This window comes from Pongo pygmaeus, chromosome X, assembly GCF_028885625.2.
Source record: "Pongo pygmaeus isolate AG05252 chromosome X, NHGRI_mPonPyg2-v2.0_pri, whole genome shotgun sequence".
Classification (NCBI taxonomy): domain Eukaryota; kingdom Metazoa; phylum Chordata; class Mammalia; order Primates; family Hominidae; genus Pongo; species Pongo pygmaeus.
Genome location: NC_072396.2, coordinates 139,774,356 through 139,792,841, shown reverse-complemented (window position 1 = coordinate 139,792,841; position 18,486 = coordinate 139,774,356). Strand labels below are relative to the sequence as shown.

Sequence of the window (18,486 nt, the reverse complement as noted above, 5' to 3'; positions counted from 1 at the left end):
CAGTGGTGCAATCTCGGCTCACTGCAACCTCCGCCTCCTGGGTTCAAGTGATTCTCCTGCCTCAGCCTCCCGAGTAGCTGGGACTACAGGCATGTGCCACCACACCCAGCTAATTTTTTGTATTTTTAGTAGAGACAGGGTTTCACCACGTTAGCCAGGATGATTTCAATCTCCTGACCTCATGATCCGCCAGCTTTGGCCTCCCAAAGTGCTAGGATTACAGGCATGAGCCACCGCACCCAGCCAAATTGTGTGATTTTTAAGTTGACACAATGAAGGTCCACTTCTGACTTTCCCCTTTTGCATAGGGTCCATTTGGCCCTGAGCTGTCGATTTCCAAGTATGAATGCTACCTACTTTGTCCCATCACTTTATGCCTGGAAAAAAGTGCAGGGGCAAGGACAAGGGGAAGCTTTATAACATTCAGTTCATTTCCTTCTTCTGCTTCTTTGTATAAGAAAGGGCCAACTTTTGATCATTTTTTGTTCAGCTGTGATATTCTGCTGCATAAAGAAGATTGAACACCGAATACCACATTAATGTGGTATTCCTAGATGACTTATTTGCAGAAACTGACCTGTTTATCCTAAAATTCATATGGAAATTCAAGGGACCCAGAGTCTAAAACAATTTTGAAACAGAAGAACAAAGATGTAAGATTCATATTTTGTAATTTCAAAACTTACTACAAAGCAACAGTAATCTAGACAGTGTGGTATTTGCATAAGGCTAGACATTTAGATCAATAGAATAGAATTGAGAGTTCAGAAAACAAGCCATACACCTTGAGTTAACTGATTTTCACCAAGGGTGCCAAAACAATTTAATAGGGAAAGAATAGTCTTTCAACAAATTATGCTAGGTCAACTGAATATCCATATGCAAAAGAAAGAAGGTGTACCTCTATCTTAGATCATACACAAAAATTAACTCAAAATGGATGAAAGATCTAAATAAATTAGGGGCTAACACTATAAAACGTCTAAAAGAAAACACAGGTGTAAATGTTTGTGCCCTTGGATTAGGTGGCTGTTTTTTCAGATGTGACATAAGAAACCAAAGAAAAAATAGATAAACTGGCCATTACAAAATTAAAATCTTTTGTGCAGCAGAGAACACCATCAAGAATGTTGAAAGTTAACCCACAGAATGGAAGAAAAATATGCAAATTACATGTCTGGCTTGTGTCTAGAATATATAAACAATGATTACAACTCAATAATAAAAGACAAATAACAGTTAAAAATGAGCAAAGGATCTGAAAAAAGTTTCTTCAAAGAAAATATACAAATGGCTAATAAGCACATGAAAATATGCTCAATATCATTAATTATAAGGGAAATGCAAATCAAAGCACAATGAGATGTCACGATACACTCACTTAAGATGGATATAATTTAAAAGGGCATGTAATAACAAGTGTTAGCAAGAATGTAGAGAAATTAGAACCCTCACACAGTACTGGGGGGAATGTAAAATGGTGTAGTCCCTTTGGAAAATAGTCTGGCAGCTCCTCAAATGTTTAAACATAAAGTTAACATATGATCTAGCAATTACACCACTACAAATATATGTAAAATAAATAAAAATATATGTCCACACAAAATTTGTCCACAAATGTTCATAGCAGCATTATACATAATGGTCAAAAATTGAAAAAATTCAAATACCAATTAACTGATGAATGGATAAACAAAATGTCATATATCCACACAATGGCATATTATTCAGCAGTAAAAAAGAGTGAAGTAATGGCACATGTTACAATATGGATGAAGCTTGAAACCATTATGCTTAAGGAAAAAAGGGAGACACAAAAGATCACATATGATATGATTCCATTTATATGAAATATCCAGGACAGGGAAATGTATAGAGAAAAAAAAGTAGATCAGTGTTTGCCTAGGGTTGGTGCTGATTGGGAGGTGGGGGATGACAGGAAATGAGAAGTTAAAGCTGCATGGTTCAATATTTTTTTGTGGGGTGAGGTAAATATTCCGTAATTGATTGCCACGTTGGTTACACAACTCTTTGAGTATATTTAAAAAACACTGATATTTAGAATACTTTAAATGAATGAATTATGTGATTTGTGAATTATATCATAATTTAGCTGTTTAAAAAATTCTAATTACTAGAACCAGAAATCAAAGTCATGTTTAACAACTCACTATTATGAGGCCTTGATTTTGAAAGCTACCAATTTTAGAATTGAATCTCCTCTGAAACTGTTCAGAGTAGATTCTGCTTGTTTGACTACTACTTGTTACATCTCCTTCAGCATGAAATGAAACCTTTAAAATTCAGTTGTAAAATAAAAAAAAATCAGTGAGGTTGTCCAACCTCTGTCTCACAGCACATCATTTAAATTTAGCCATCTGTTGTTGTTCTTCATCAGTCTCTCCTCTTTTTTTGAACAACTTCCTTTGTAATCACAAATTTGAGAGGGGGAAGGTAACCCTTTTCTTCATTCTCATTTATATCCTATCTTTTTCTAAGTTGGTTTCCAGTTTTCCATATTTCTCGAAAATTGATCTACATTTTTCCTCCTCTAAGCTGCTATTGGCTGAATGTGTACACCCAAAACTCCTAGGTGGAATCTGTAATCCCCAATGTGATGGTATTTGGAGGTGGGGCCTTTGGCAGGTAATCAGGTTTAGATGGGGTCGTTAGTATGGAGCCCCCATGATGGGATGGAGCCCCCATGATGGGATTAATGCCCTTATGGAAAAAAAAAGACATCAGATCTCAGTCTGTCTCTTTGCATATACACACCATAAAAAGACTTCAGATCTCAGTCTGTCTCTTTGCATATACACACCATGAAAAGGCCTTTTGAAGACATGACTAGGAAGAAGACCCTTACCATAAACCCAACAACCATGCTGGCACCCTGATGTCAGACTTCCAGTTTCCACACTATGAAAAATGTTTACTGGTTAAGCCTTCATCATTTTCAGATTCCTTTCTGTAAAGACGTCTTAGGTATTTGCTATAGTTGTTTGTTTTACTCCATCTCAACTTTGCTCACTTAAAAATTACGCATTCTTGGGTTGCAGGTTTGACTTTGGAAACTCTTTTTCCTTCTTTATCTTGCTCATCATGAACTTATTCAAAATTACGATATTCTCTTTAAGTTGCTTCCACCTATAAAGTTGTTTGCAGCTCAAGATCACACCTTGATTTATTGGGGGAATCAAGGTTGAAGTGTTTAGGGGAAAGCAAATGACTTTTATCTGACCATCCTCACTGGTTAGTGATTCATTGAAATGTAAGCCTGGGGATTATACAGAAGTCACAGTGCCCTGACTTCCTCTTCATTGAGTTATAAAATGTTATGTTGAAAATGCCTGACTTGAAGAATATAGTTTTGAAAGAACCATTCTGAAGACGATGCTCTGATGAACCAAACATTTTTACTAAGTTTATATATCATAGATAATGCACTGTGTCCTTTTACACACCTTTGGGGAGCTTCGATTTTGAATGATGATTGACTTTAACTTAGTGTCATCTGCATTTATATATAAAGAGTCAAACAGGTGCTTTTTATTTTCCTCCTGGACATGCAGACATCTCTTTGGCTTGTCTGAGTGGTTTTTCACACTGGCTTCCAAAATATGTCAGTTTCATCCCCATTGTAAAACTAAGCTACACCCAGTTTCTCCTGTTTAGATTCACATTGGCAATTTTTGTCCAAATGGCTCAACACTTGGTAAATACTGAAAACTTGGAGAATACTGACAACCCAAGATATTCAGCTTCTTAGAAAGATGATTCTGTAAATATGAAATACCTTACCCAGAGAACTATGCTAAGCACTGCAGGAGATAAAGATGGAAGCAAGATTTCTGTCCTCCAGGGAAAGCATAATGTAGTAGAAAAAGGACAGGATATGACAACAGGATACCTAAATTCCTGGCTAAAATCTGCCACTGGTAATCTATGTGACCCTGAACATGAAGTAGTAGGTGAAGTCATGTCATGTCATACCATTTCAAATTATTTATATGTCAAAGAGAAGTATAAATGGGACCTATCTCAAAAGGTTAAAATCTACCTAACAAGAATAAAACAAGATAATGGTTGGGGAGCACATGTCTGATAACTAGAATATGGTTTTGAAAATATAAGGGACTCTTGTTTCTGGTCTAGCGAGAGGCTTGACCAGGATCAAATTGCCTTTTACTCAAGGAGGCTTTTGATAAGCCTAGTGACTACAGCTGGAGCTCTCTCTGGCTGGGACTCAGGAAGGCCCAGAACGCAGCTCTGCCCACAAGAGTGCTGAAGTGGTTCTGACTTTGTGAGCCACTCTTCCGTGGCCCCTAGACCTTTGAGGTGGCATCCCTTACTGGGTGAGGCTCCCGGTAGAATGGGCTGCCAGCCTCCGGGAAGCCAGCAGGAACAATCTGGATGCACAATACGTGGCAAATCAGGGATAGGAGACCTTGGCACCAGGAGTCTGTAAGCTACATGGCTCCCAGGGAAGAGCCATTTGAGTGGCTCCTCTCGGCTTCCAGCAGGGCTAGAGACTCGGTAGCATTAACTCTTTCTTGCATCCAGGACCTAACTGGAGCAGGAGGCTGGTTCTTCTGGGATGGAAAGGACCCCCGGGACAGTTCCTAACTTGGCTAGGCTGAGACTTCGCAGGTAGAGGGAGGGGGATAGCTGGGCGTAGCTGTCACAAAGCCACCGGAAATGCATCTTTCATTTTCTGGTTGATTCCGGTTCAGGTCCACAGAACTCGACCCTGGAAGAGAGAGTCGGGGTCAGGTCTTCGGGAGGTGGAGGGATCGAATGAGGGAACTGATATTCCAAGACTCCCCACATCTTGGAGCTTCACTCGCCAGGCATCCCGCGCTTTCCTGACATCGCTTCCCCTAGTGGTGCAGCAGCGGAGAGCTTTGCTACCCAGAGCAGCAGGGAGGCGTGGCCACAGAGGCAGAGGCGTAGTCGAGCCGAGGAAGAGGAAAGTGGCCTCCGGGGAAGCCAGAGCTGACTGAAGGTAACCGAGAAGCTGATTTTCTCTTTAGATTCGTTTGGCGATCCCCTGAGAAATACCGGCCGCTCCTGCCAGTTGCAGCCTTTAGGGCTGCTGCATAGCGGAGAATGAGGGTGGGGAATGTGATACAGTATTTTTCAGTAGGCAGTGGCGCCACTGACAGGCGGCAGGTCGCCTGGAGAGCTGGTGGGAGTTGTCCACAGCGAGTCCGCCTGGCCGCAGGCTCCTACAGCCACTTCTTACCTATGGAAGCAACTTCTTTCTACCGGATGTACAAATATAACCCAGGGATGCTAGTGAAGCACACTCAAAGGCTGCCCACGTTCAGAGTTCTTGTGGGCATCTCTGTGGTTGATCTAGAAGTTGTAGTGAATCAGGGATGGGGATTTGGGGCAGTAATGTCTACCACCACACCCAGTGAAACTTCCTGATTTTTGATGGCTTATAAACATAACACCAAAGAAAGGGTCATTTCAACATTAAAGACAATGGCTTCTGCTGACAAAAAAATATAAGAAGTGTTCCTGTACCTCCTGAGCCTGAATGGTCAGCAAGGAGCCAACCATTTTTTTGAATACCTGTGGCATCCTTGAAAGAATTTTGTTACTGTTTCTGCTGGATGACCTCAGGGAAAATCAGTTTTGAGGACATGTTAAGTCAGGAGAAAGGTTACCATTACTAGGACCCTTCCCATCTATAAAGAACCTTAATCATCACCATCTCTCTTTCTTTTTTTTTTTAACCACCTGACATTTGTATATATGTAAAGGAAGACCATCTGTAAATTTTTCCAGTTAAAGTAAACAAAAAATTTAATACGCAAATACAAACCTGTGCAGTGCCCTTTATAAGTCTTTCGAAGAAGTACTACACCCTGCCACATCAAATGTTGATGATCTGCTTGCTTAGCGGGAGGGCATTTGCTTACTTTTTCTCTAATTACTTTACTTCTACTCTGATCTTGCTGTCTCAGTTCTCCTACCAGCATTGATACAATATAAAAGGGAATATTAAGAGTTCCATTTAGTAAAGGCTTCAATCTAAATGAGATGAAGGGATATAGAAACTATTTTTCCTCTGACTAAAGAAAAATGATTGGGATGATCTGTTAAAGTTTCGAGAAACTCAAATAGGTCCTATTTGCTAATATAGGACAGGAAACCCACAGATTAAGTATTGGATAATCTCAAAGCTCCTTTTGGCCAATTGGTGCCAATTTTCTCACCCACCAATCTTTCCTCAACTGTTAAAAAAAAAAAAAAAAAAAAAAACAGGAAATACATTGATTGACATTTGTCTTCTCTTAGCTGTGCTTTGTTTCAAAGTTGAAAAACAAAGAAAAGGAGAGAAACTTACCTCCTGAGTAATCTAATCATGAATGTTCTAATTCTCGGTAGTTGATTTTAAAGGAGAAGCCAGACAGGAACTTTTCTCTTCGTTTTCTTCTAACAATAAATAGCAAGTGAATATGTGTCATGTGGTTTTCTTCTTGACATGTACTTTTCTTCTGCTCTCCCTCAGTGCTCTTGGGAAGAACAATTCATTGATTTGGTACCAAACCTGATGCACCCTGATTTGTCAAAGGTGGTACCAGGTGGGTGTCAGTGTCACATACAAGAGTGAAACTGTTCCTAGAGCAAATGACGATGAGAGAGCTGAACGCAGATTCATGCTCAAGCCCCCAGATGGGGGCTATGTGGGAGACTAGTGGGTCTGTGAAAGAGAACTCCAGTCAGAGTAAGAAATACAGCACAAAAATAGAGAATCTTGGTCCTGAGAGCGCTTGCAGGCACTTCTGGAGCTTCCGTTATCATGAAGCAACTGGACCGCTTGAGACTATCAGCCAACTTCAGAAATTGTGCCATCAGTGGCTGAGGCCAGAGATCCACTCAAAAGAGCAGATCTTGGAAATGCTGGTGTTAGAGCAGTTCCTGAGCATTCTGCCCAAGGAGACCCAGAACTGGGTGCAGAAGCATCATCCACAGAATGTCAAACAGGCTCTAGTCCTGGTGGAATTCTTGCAGAGGGAGCCTGATGGAACAAAGAATGAGGTAAGAAGAAAGATTCCCTACATGTACAATGAAGTACGATAAAAGTGGATATATCAGAATGGAGGAGTTATCAGAGAATTAGACAGATTAAGTCACTCTTCTGTTGCTCCTTTAGGACAGCTAGCAAGGATCTGAAATGACATACATGCATCAGTAGTCCACAGGTTGCAAAATTTCTGGCAGAGCCTTTCCTTGTCTTAGAGAAAATAAATGCATTTTGTCTTCTCTAGGGCCAGGGTGAATTGATGGTGGTGGGCCTAGTCTGGCACGGGCAAGGACAAAAGAGTTGAGTTCTTAGAAAAAGAGAAATAAAGGGCAAGAAAGAGTTGGGAAAGGGGAGAAGATCCACAAGATGGGCAGCACTTACAGAGACCAAAGGAGAGAGAGGTTAGCAAACAGAAGTATGAATCAAGCAGCTCTGGGGAGACTGCAAAGAAAGAGAACAAAATGGAAAGAAAAAAAGGAAACAAGGATATGGAAAGAAGACAATTGCCAACAGAGAAGTGGTGGGAATCAGGATGCTAAGGGGTAGTATCTTCTGTAGCAGAAACACACATCTCTGGGCTGGGAGGAAAGAGCCTCCATTGCCCTCACTTAGTGGCTTGTCATTGGCCCTTCTGGTGAGTGGGAAACCAAGGTTTGTCCTTGGAAGATGGCAGCACACTTTCTTTTTTCAGGAGCCTACCTTGAAAAATCCAGGGCAGGGCATATTTTTGGTGTCTTATTACTACCAAATCATGTGAAGAGATATTAGAGCCCAACTCTTCTCCCCATTTATTCTTCCATCCATCTCTGTTCCCTGTGAAATTCTTTCCTGGAGGATTGGAAACTGGCTAACAGGAAAGCTTATTTTACTCAATTCCTTTTCTTTTACAGAAAACCAAAGGATAAAAATTCACTAAAACAAGGATCCAAGTCAAGAAAGTAAACCAGTGAAAGTTCCCCAGCAGGGGAACAGGCTGCCCACCCAACTCTGCTAGTGGCTTGAGCCAGGGCTCTGTGCATCGGGGTGGGGGCCACTGGGTTGGGGGGCGGGGGTCTGCAGTAGTCACAGCTTTTTCTATTTTATCCTAATTATCCCAGATTTTGAGTATAGTTCTTTATGAGAACACAGTGGCACAATACCTCTTCATTATTTTTATTACTTCTCTAATGTCATGCACTCCCCGAATCTGGGCTCTGCTCTTGTTCCTCCCTCCACTACCACCCCAAAACCAAAAGTAAGTTCTGTGCTAATGAGGATGGGGATTATTTCTAGGTCACAGCCCATGAGCTGGGAAAGGAGGCAGTGCTCTTGGGAGGAACAGCAGTGGCCCCAGGCTTCAAGTGGAAGCCAGCAGAGCCCCAACCAATGGGTGTGTTCCAGAAAGAATATTGGAATACATACCGGGTACTACAAGAACAGCTGGGCTGGAACACTCACAAAGAAACCCAGCCTGTATATGAAAGAGGTGAGGAGCTTCATCATAATTGTCTTCTCCTGGGAGCTGTGATAGTAACTAGTTCACCTAGAATGTCCTGGGAATTTTCCAGGTGGCCAGCCATGCTAGCAGCTATGATGTCTCCCAGGTGGGAGTACAATGGGTTGATGGTGGTTGAAGGTGGGGGTCAGCCTGGGGGACAGAAATATCTAAACCACAGAACCCTGCTATTCACACTATAGACTCTACTCCTTTGAAACTTGAGAGGAGAGAAGAAGATGGAACAGGGACAGGAGGGGCCACCTCCCCCTCACAAGTTGTAGGAAAAATTGGGGGCAGACATGGGCTATCAGTGGCAGAATGTGATAAAAATTGTGCACTAGGAAAAAATAATAAAAGACAAAAGTCTCCCACATTACCTACTGTACACTGGAGGACCTGAGCCTTTCATTTTCAAACCTTCAATTCTTGCCCAGCTTATGGTATGAGAGGAAAAATGAATAGATTTCCTTTGATTAATTTCTTTTATGAAATCTAAAGAATTTGTGAACTGGGGAACTGGTTGTATAAGTGGTAGATATTTGGTTCTTATTTACAATGAGATGGCCACTTCTTGGCACCACACACACACTTGTCAATGTGACCCATCTTTACTGAAGGCATCCTGATGTTCTGTATTTTAGAAATCAGCTTGGGATGTTTGTAAATAGGAAAGAGAAATTTTCCCTGGCTATTTTCTACCCACAGCTGTGCATGATCAACAGATGTTAGCCCTTTCTGAGCTGAAAAGAACCAAACACTGGAAGATGGCATCTAAACTCATCCTGCCTGAGTCCCTGGTGAGCTGTTGTTTCTGGCTTTTTTCAGGTGACTTGACTGTGGCCTTGCCTCTGCTTCTCCCTACTGCCTAGGACTCATAGTGTCCACCAGGTGCTTTGAGGCATTTTAGCCCCAGTTATTCTCTAGGCAACTAGGCTTGGCACAGTGGGAACTGGGCACCTCCCAGGTGATTTACTGATCCTCTTTGCTCCTTCCTTTCTGCCTTCTCACTTTTTTCCCCTAAATCTTGTACTGTTCACATCTTCAGCACCTGGCCTACCATGTAATTCAGAAATGGGTGGTAGGACAGCTTCTGAAGTGGCAAGTACTAAACTATAGCCCATTCTCTTCTTTAGAGTTTGTTGACATTTGAAGATGTGGCTGTGTATTTTTCTGAGGAAGAATGGCAATTATTGAATCCTCTTGAGAAGACTCTCTACAATGATGTAATGCAGGATATCTATGAGACTGTCATCTCTCTAGGTAAAGATTCTTCCTTCCCATTGTGTAGAAGTTAAGTAATATGTCCTCTGTTTATGGAAAATGCACCCCTGTGAGAGAGTCCCAGTGTTCCAACAGCTGATTGATTCTCAACTTGATGATGTGTGGGAAATAAAGGGATTATCAGGATCCTCTGGAGAGCTTTTTGTAAATACATGTCTCACTTCCGCATTCTAAATAGAATTATTTTGACTGTGAAAGATTTTACTTTTTTTATCTTTCATCCAAACACACCCTTCTCTAAAAAACATAAAAGCATGCACATCAATGGCATTATTCTACAGAAAAATTAATAACTAATCTGTAAATCAACAACAATAACAATGCAAACAAAAGTTTAAATGATATGTGAAAAGATTTACAGGTAGGCATATGGCTCTTAGTTTAGAAAATAATAATTCAAGTCAATATCAATAAAAGTTAAGGAAAAGTTTCTAATTTCCAAACATTTTTATACAATTTTTTTCCAACTACAATATTTTATAGATCTTTTGTGAGAGGAATATTAGTGTAATCCTAAGAAAGATAACATTCAAGTGATCCTATGCAGGTCAGGTTGCCTTGTTAAAATGAGTTAGAATTCACATAATTCCAATAGTATTATTGCCTCTTGAAATTTAAATGTAGAGCATATCCATCATATTCAAAATGAGTTCTACAACTTACATTTATTTTGATCTAGTTGGAAATAAACCCTAAATTTAGGACTGGTAAAAAAAATATATTTAACAAAGACATGGGATTGATCTAAATTTTACTTTACAGGTAAGAGAAAATTACAATTCAGTATGAGGACACTTCATAAGTTTTACCAACACCCCCATTTATAATTAGGCCAGCTGTATCTTGAGTGTGTATGAATGTTTGAATAAATACATACTAACATATACAAACCAATTCACACCACACGATTCTTCAAAGATGTTGCTTGAAATGGCTTATTCTCTGGTTTGGGATAAGCGGTGTAACACAGTCACTTAATTTTCTCTTAATCATTTTTTCCCTTTTGTTTATCATGATTCACTTAGTATGTTTCATGTGGGTCATTGATATATTTTTGCAACAAAAATCCAGTAGCAGTAAGCAGAAATGTTAACTTAAAGGACTACTAGGCAATCAAAGTTTAAATTATCACATGAAAATAGAGCAGATCACATGTAAACGTCTTCTGCCATGGGATATATTGTTCCATGACTGAAAATTGTGGTTTGGTTCCTAAAACATAGCTCTTGCTCTAAGGTGATACATATTAATGTGTAGCTCCAGTCCTTACGAATTAAGTCTGTACTTTACTGGTTTGAGAAGGTGAATTTCTTTGTGTGTGTGTGTGTGTGTGTGTGTCTGTGTGTGTGTGTGTGTGTCAGAGTCTCACTCTGTCACCCAGGCTGGAGTGCAGTGGTGCAATCTAGGCTCACTGCAACCTTCACCTCCCAGGCTCAAGCAATTTTCCTGCCTCAGCATCCCGAGTAGCTGGGACTACAGGTGTGTGCCACCATGTCTGGCTAATTTTTGTATTTTTATTACAGACATGGTTTCACCATGTTGGCTAGGCTGGTCTCAAACTCCTGACCTCAAGTGATCACCTGCCTTGGCCTCCCAAAGTGCTGAGATTACAGGCGTAAGCCACCACGCCTGGCCTGAGAAGGTGAATTTCTTGCCACAAACAAATGCAAAATGCCTCTGCAATAGCGGGTGAAGCCCACTCCTAAGGGCTTAAGAGTTCAACTTTGAAACAGGGCAGCATGGGCTGCCTCTGCATTTCTTCATAGCAAGTCTATATGCAAGCCACTGAGCAGCACCACTGATGGGAATCCAAAGGAAAATGGCTATAGCACAGTGAAAATCCACCATGGTAACATAAAGTGATTTCTCAATTAAATATTTTGCTATATCAAAGAGAAGTAGGCAAAGGCACATGGTAGTAAATCTAGTTAGAATGTCTGCAGGTCCCCATTACCTCAAATATCAGTGAACTCAGGGACCAACCAAGGTTTACACTGATTATTTTGATATATATATATAAAAAAAAAACAGAAAACCTTAACGTTTTCAAGCATTTATGGCACAGACATAGGGAAGTACAAATATCGTAGCTTATATCTTCAAAAAGCTGGGCAATTTAAAGTGCTGCTACAGTGAATCAGAGTCACAATTTTAACTTCATTCTGATATTTGATACATTTTTGTGTGTAGAGTACAGGGTGTGCAAATTAAGCAATTTCAATAAATATTAGAAATGTCAATTATTTTGCAAATATAAAGTGAGTGAAATCAGCTAATAATGCAATACAATAAGACATGTGTTAAATAGAGCTTTTTCCCCATGAATACTTTTTACTCTTTCCTTTGAACATCTCGATACTTAAATACATTTCCTTTTATTGGCTTGCAGAAATTAAGCAAAAAGTGAACTATTACCTAGCTAAAAGATACTAAATAGTAATAAGAGTTTGGAGCTGTCCAGTTGTAATAAATAGAAAATAACAAATATAGTGAAATATGCTGCAAGTTAATGCTCAAAAATGCAGCCTTCTGAATTACAAAGTACACAATCCTACTAGTCTTTTGAAGTTGTCATTAGTTCATGGAAAAGGTAAAAAAGAGCAGAAACTCCATTTAGCTTTTACCTTTCCAGCAGCTCCAGTGCTAAAGTTATAGAATCATGTATGTTTGCCCAAGACCAACTGCACACTGGCGTTAGTCACGTATTCTATTTTATCCAGAGTTCAATCAACAAGTCTTTATTTGCACTTCTTTTTACATTCAGGAAACAATAAGCCTACCCAGGCGGCCTTCTGTTGATAGTTGCCTTCTTCTGTTGGGTGTGGGGATATAAGACACCCTGCTATGTTATTTTTTTTGTTCTGGGGTCCTAAACCAGTTTGTCTTTTTCTTACCATTTTTAGAATTTTCTTTTTGTTATCTCATATTACTTAATGGGTTTGTTGTTGTGCCTATCAGGGAGGATCAAGGAGAAATGGGTCTATGCCATTTTGTCCAGACTGGACCAGAAATCACTTGTTCCTGTATTTCTTTTAAAGCAATCATCATTGACTTTTCTCTCCATTTATGTAGGTTTCTTGCACTGGGACACAGATGGCTAATTATTCTGTTTATTCTAACAGGGTTAAAGCTAAAAAATGACACTGGAAATGATCATCCTATATCTGTTTCTACATCAGAAATACAAACATCAGGATGCAAAGTATCAAAAAAGACCAGAATGAAAATTGCCCAGAAAACAATGGGCAGGGAAAATCCTGGTGATACACACAGTGTACAGAAATGGCATCGAGCTTTTCCAAGGAAGAAAAGAAAGAAACTTGCAACTTGTAAACAAGAGCTTCCAAAACTTATGGATCTTCATGGGAAAGGCCCCACAGGGGAGAAACCTTTTAAGTGTCAGGAATGTGGGAAAAGCTTCAGAGTTAGCTCTGATCTTATTAAACACCAGAGAATTCACACTGGAGAGAAACCCTATAAATGTCAACAATGTGACAGGAGGTTTAGATGGAGTTCAGATCTTAATAAGCACTTCATGACCCATCAAGGAATAAAACCATATAGATGCTCATGGTGTGGGAAAAGCTTTAGTCATAACACAAATCTACACACACACCAAAGAATTCACACAGGAGAGAAGCCCTTTAAATGTAATGAATGTGGAAAAAGATTCATTCAGAACTCCCACCTTATTAAACACCAGAGAACTCACACAGGTGAGCAGCCTTATACGTGTAGCTTATGTAAGAGAAACTTTAGTAGGCGATCGAGCCTTCTTAGACACCAGAAACTCCACAGAGGAAGGGAAGCATGTCTAGTGTCTCCAAACTGAGGAAAGTTACCATGTAGAGCTTGACCTTAGAAGTGGTGAAAGAATACAAAATTATGAGGCACCCAATGATAGGAATCTGTCATTAATAAAACATTTGGGAAGGGTACATGTTACACTTCACAAAAAGGAATCTAAGCTGTCTGTCTTATTCAGCATTGCATCTTCTGTGCCTAGCATGAGAGTTGATACATAAGGAGTATTTTATAAATAAAAAAATGAAAGTGTAGTGATGAGATTCCTTTAGCTATCTATCTATATGTATATATCTGGTTATTCAAAGCTTCCCCACCCCTAGTCATCTAAATTTTTCAGGTATCAAGTGCTCAACAGACATATGACAGTCAAGGCTCTTAGTCTCATTCTTTATTCTTTGTCAAGAGAAATGGAAACTAAGAGTACTTGGGCCCTCTTAAGGGAGCTCAGAGAGAATTACTAAATTAGGGACAGTTTCAATAGTTATCATTCTATCTATATGAACAATCAAGACCAGGACTCAGGGAACTTTACTCTGTAACAGAAAGAGAGGATTCAATGTTTGCCCTGGGAGAATTGTCCCATTCTTGCTGCTTCTCTCCTGAGTACCCACTACCACAATGTCTTCTGTCAAGGAATTACAAGTAGCAAGGGAAGGTCTGAATGTAAGGGCAGACCTAGGGACCTTGTAAGCACTTGATGTCTCTCCTCTTGCTGACTTTGTCAACATAGACATATAATGAAATGATGAGGGAGGCAGTCTTGGCCCTCATCCAGGTATCTGTTTTTTGTTTTTTTTTTTTTTTTTTTTTTTTGTAGAAAGCACAGATAAGTGGTGAATGGTCTCTTTTTGACTTTCATTATGTGGACTGGTTGGAGGCTTTCAAACTGGTGCCATACTGCTGCAGGACCTAAAGGGAGCCCCATCTTTATGGCTGATCAACTACAACCCTATATGCCTGAATACTCTGCAAGAAGGCCTTGAGATTTTGCAAAACTGATTTATTGAGAATGGCAAGGAGAGCCTTGTGAAATTTTAGCTTTGGTGCACAGCTGATACCAGGAGGGAACATCCTGAAGTGTCAGAGCAAAGTAAGGCATATGGCTCAGAGTGATGACGCCAGTCAGAGCCAGGCCAGATGGAAATTGTTTTCTGATGTTACTGGTTTTCTTTTCCCTATTAGCCAAAGTGACTATCTCTTAAGAGAAGATAATGTGATGTCAAGGGAAGTTGGAAGGCATGGATTTATATCTATGTCAGATCCTGGTTTATAATGTTGGCCAAGGCTTATTTATATATGTTTATTTAGTATTCCATAAAATTGTACTTTGTAATGAAAATGACATGTTTTATGTTAAATTTAGACAATAAACAAAACTTTGTTACCAAATCACTCAGAAATGGCCAATGTTTGCTTTTTTGAAATGGATGTCTTCAGATATTTTTTCCACCAAGAGACCGTTCTAAGCCTGTTTCCAAATTTATAAAATGAGGATTATAATTCCTACTTCTTAGGGCTACTGTGAGGATTAAATGCACACATGTGAACATGTCTGACACAATGATTGGCCACATTTGGTGCTTCCTAAACATTTGGAACTTTCTTCATTCTTCCTTCACCTAGTTATTTAGAAAAGAAAATAAGCTTTGTCTACTTGCCCAGCTTTTAAGCATTCTTCATTAATGAGTTTTCCATCATTTCTAGCTGGTTTTTAGGCCCACTAATGATGGTCAGAATGGTAGCCTTCTGGCATGACACTCATTTGGTTCTAGAGGTGCTCCTCTCTAGTCAGCCTGAAACAATACACTGACATCCCAATTCAGCTAGGTATACTGCTCATGAGTAACAAAGCCAAAATATACTACAAACCTTCAACTTGAGATTCCTGAAAATGGAGGGGAGGTGATGGCTAGGGGTGGAATTTTTGTGGACAGTATTTATGCTATTAGGTGCATCCTCAAGCCAATAAAGTAGAAATGAAAGAGGAAAGAGGTGACTGCATGTAATGGCGACTAAAAAGAATGAAAGTGCTAAGCCAAAAGGAGGAAGTGACCTGGGAGGAAAGGATCTCATTATATTCCCAAAGGCTTGGAGACTATGACTGCCTCACCACCTGCCCCACCCCCACCAGAATGATCTGAGATTGTGCCCTTGAAACTAAAAGGGGAAATTCAAATTCCTGCAGAGGACTCCATTCTCTTTGTGTGAATCCATGTTTGCTAGCATCCTGGATAGCTGCTATCATACCACCATTCAAATAAATTTATTCATGTAGCTTTTATAAAGAAGGGAGGTTAACTAAAAAATTCAAGGATGTACTAGGTCAATGGACCCAGCAGTTATACTCACGAGAATCAGCAAAGTCCCCCAGAACAAGTCAGCAAAAGAGAACTCCATTTTCCCAAAGCTGCTTACCCCTGTTATAATACCTGTTACCTTCAAAGCTTATCGTGCAGGTCCTCATCTACACTGGCATAATTATCAGCAGGGTTTGAGAGCAGAGAACATGGGTTCTATTTGAGAGATCAATTATTTAAGGCAAGTGGCAGGAAGTGACTGCCTTTAGATGGGTCTGAGCAGAAACAGATAATTGAGATTTGTTATTCCAAGTTCAGATACTCCACCATCATTTGAATACAAGGGCCCTAGGAAAAAGCACATTCTCATCCCTGAGGTTGTGGAACAGGATCTAGAAATCAGTGCTCCTGGCTGACTCATTAGTGCCCAGTCTGCCCTTTCAGCTGTCTGACACAGTCTCCTAGGGCCACATTCCCCAAGCATCCTGACTACTCATGTCATCCCTTGCCAACTCAGAAAAAGAGGAGAAATGTATGTCCATGGAGACATGGGAAGTAAGGAAATAAATGGCAGAATGAGATAAAGGGAAGAGATGTCGTTCTATTGCATAACTGCCCACCACTTTCTCAGCACATGGCTAATAGACATGAGCTCCATTGCCTTTCTGAGGACACAAGAGAAAGGCAGCATACAAAAGCTCAGGAACTGGAGAATTGGACAGATTATTCATTCATGGGACAGAGTGAAGAGGCAGAATGCTCCAATTCTTGATCCCACAGGCGGAGATGGAACTGAAGACCTGAACCAAGTGTGAGGGGGTGTGAACTCGTTTTCCAGTCTGTGCTCCCAGAGAAGATGAGCTGAGCAGAGAAAGATATGAAAGGGTCTAGGAGAGCAGAGTATAGCAGGCTTTTTCTACTTGTGTGCATTTGTGAGGACTGAGATTGGAAGTCAGGGACTCAGGGAGCCGAATGCCATTGCTTGCTGTGGATGAGACACAAGAGCATGTGAGTGGGTCAAGCCTACCCTGTGCCAGACTCAGGTCTCCACCTTTTCCCTCTCAGCAAACAATGACATGGCTTCTACCCATGGGCCTTTTCGGGTTCCTTCTAGCTCATTCTCCACTCCCAAGAAACCTCTTCCTCCTTTATCGCCTTGTTCCGTCTGCCACAGGCCAATCCTGCTCCTGCCACTTTGCCACTTCCATTCTTTCAGGGAAGGAGAGGAGGAGGGGCCCAAAGACAGGGTGTAGTGAGTGTTATTGTGTTCCACTGTTCCCAGAGGAATGGGCACAATAACTGAGCGTGGAAAGGCAGAGTTGGGGAGAGAAGAATAAACAAAACGGAATCATGGCCTAGTCTTTTGTCAAGTAATTTATAGGCTCTCCTTGCTACCTCCCCTTTAATCCTTGAAAAACACTAAATGGCAGGTAGGTGGGCATGGCGATGACCATGTTGGGGAGGAAGCTGTTCCTCATTTAAAGGAGGGGGCTACCTACAAACTTCTGTTCTTAGCTCAACAGCGAAGCCCTCCCATTCTCATTCTTGTTTTCTTTGTCTTCCTCTTCTCCCTCCATGCTGCCTGATCCTTCCTACCATTGTGGGTTCATACATGGGACACTGGTGGAGAAGAAGGGACAGGGAGCCAGGGAAACTCTCAAGGACCATCAATCATGAGATATAAAGGGAGAGGTCAGGAGCCATGTTTGAGAGCAGTAGAGGGACAGTATCACTCTTATATCTGGACAACCCAGGGAAAGAAGAGAGGGAAGGAGGCCAGGTCAGCTTTGAGAAGCAGTTCTGCTCCAGGGCTGGGAGTTAGGGAGGAAGTAGGGAGGAAGACCTATGCAATGCCAAGAAAGATTTCCCTTGTCCCTCTTTAGGCTCTGTGTATCTCAGTGTGAGACTTGGGATGATTAGTTGACCATAAATGTATGATTTTGGTGGCTGGCAAGATGGCCAAATAGGAACAGCTCTGGTCTGCAGCTTCCAGTGAGATCAATGCAGAAGGTGGGTGATTTCTGCATTTCCAACTGAGGTACTCAGCTCATCTCATTGGGACTGGTTAGACAGTGGGTGCAGCTCATGGAGGGTGAGCAGAAGCAAGGTGGGGTGTCACCTTACCCTGGAAGTACAAGGGGTTGGGAGAACTCCCTCTCCTAGCCACGGGAAGCCCTGAGGGACTGTGCCCTGAGGGATGGTGCATTCCAGCCCAGATACTACACTTTTCCCACGGTATTCACAACCCACAGACCAGGAGATTCCCTCAGTTGCCTACACCACCAGGGCCCTGGGTTTCAACCACAAAACTGCGCAGCTGTTTGGGCAGACACCGAGCTAGCTGCAGGAGTTTTTGTCATACCCCAGTGGCACCTGGAGAACCAGCAAGACAGAACTTTTCACTCCCTGGAAAGGGGGCAGAAGCCAGGGAGCCAAGTGGACTAGCTCAGTGGATCCAACCCCATGGAGCCCAGCTAAGATCCACGGGTTTGAAATTCTCGCTGCCAGCACAGCAGTCTGAAGTCGACCTGGTACGCTAGAGCTTTGTTGGGGGAGGGGCATCCACCATTACTGAGGCTTGAGTA

The 18,486-nt window shown here is 41.2% G+C and overlaps 1 protein-coding gene across 13 annotated transcripts in view; it reads left to right on the top strand.

The window, feature by feature from the left end:
• ZNF75D (zinc finger protein 75D) overlaps positions 1–14,994 on the top strand; it is a 66,777-nt gene extending 51,783 nt beyond the window's left edge. For 8 of the 13 annotated variants that reach the window (XM_054471889.2, XM_054471890.2, XM_063660626.1 and 5 more), the window contains 6 exons: positions 4,734–5,005; positions 6,524–7,053; positions 8,312–8,504; positions 9,222–9,313; positions 9,650–9,776; positions 12,920–14,994. In XM_054471889.2, the coding sequence (XP_054327864.1) occupies positions 6,643–7,053; positions 8,312–8,504; positions 9,222–9,313; positions 9,650–9,776; positions 12,920–13,629 (1,533 nt within the window). In that variant the 5' untranslated portion in view covers positions 4,734–5,005; positions 6,524–6,642 and the 3' untranslated portion in view covers positions 13,630–14,994. Of the gene's footprint in view, positions 1–4,733; positions 5,006–6,523; positions 8,505–9,157; positions 9,314–9,649; positions 9,777–11,318; positions 11,440–12,919 lie in introns of those variants that run through there. The other 5 variants (XM_054471894.2, XM_063660629.1, XM_063660628.1 and 2 more) reach the window with 4 other exon arrangements.
• The last annotated feature ends 3,492 nt before the right edge of the window (positions 14,995–18,486 follow it).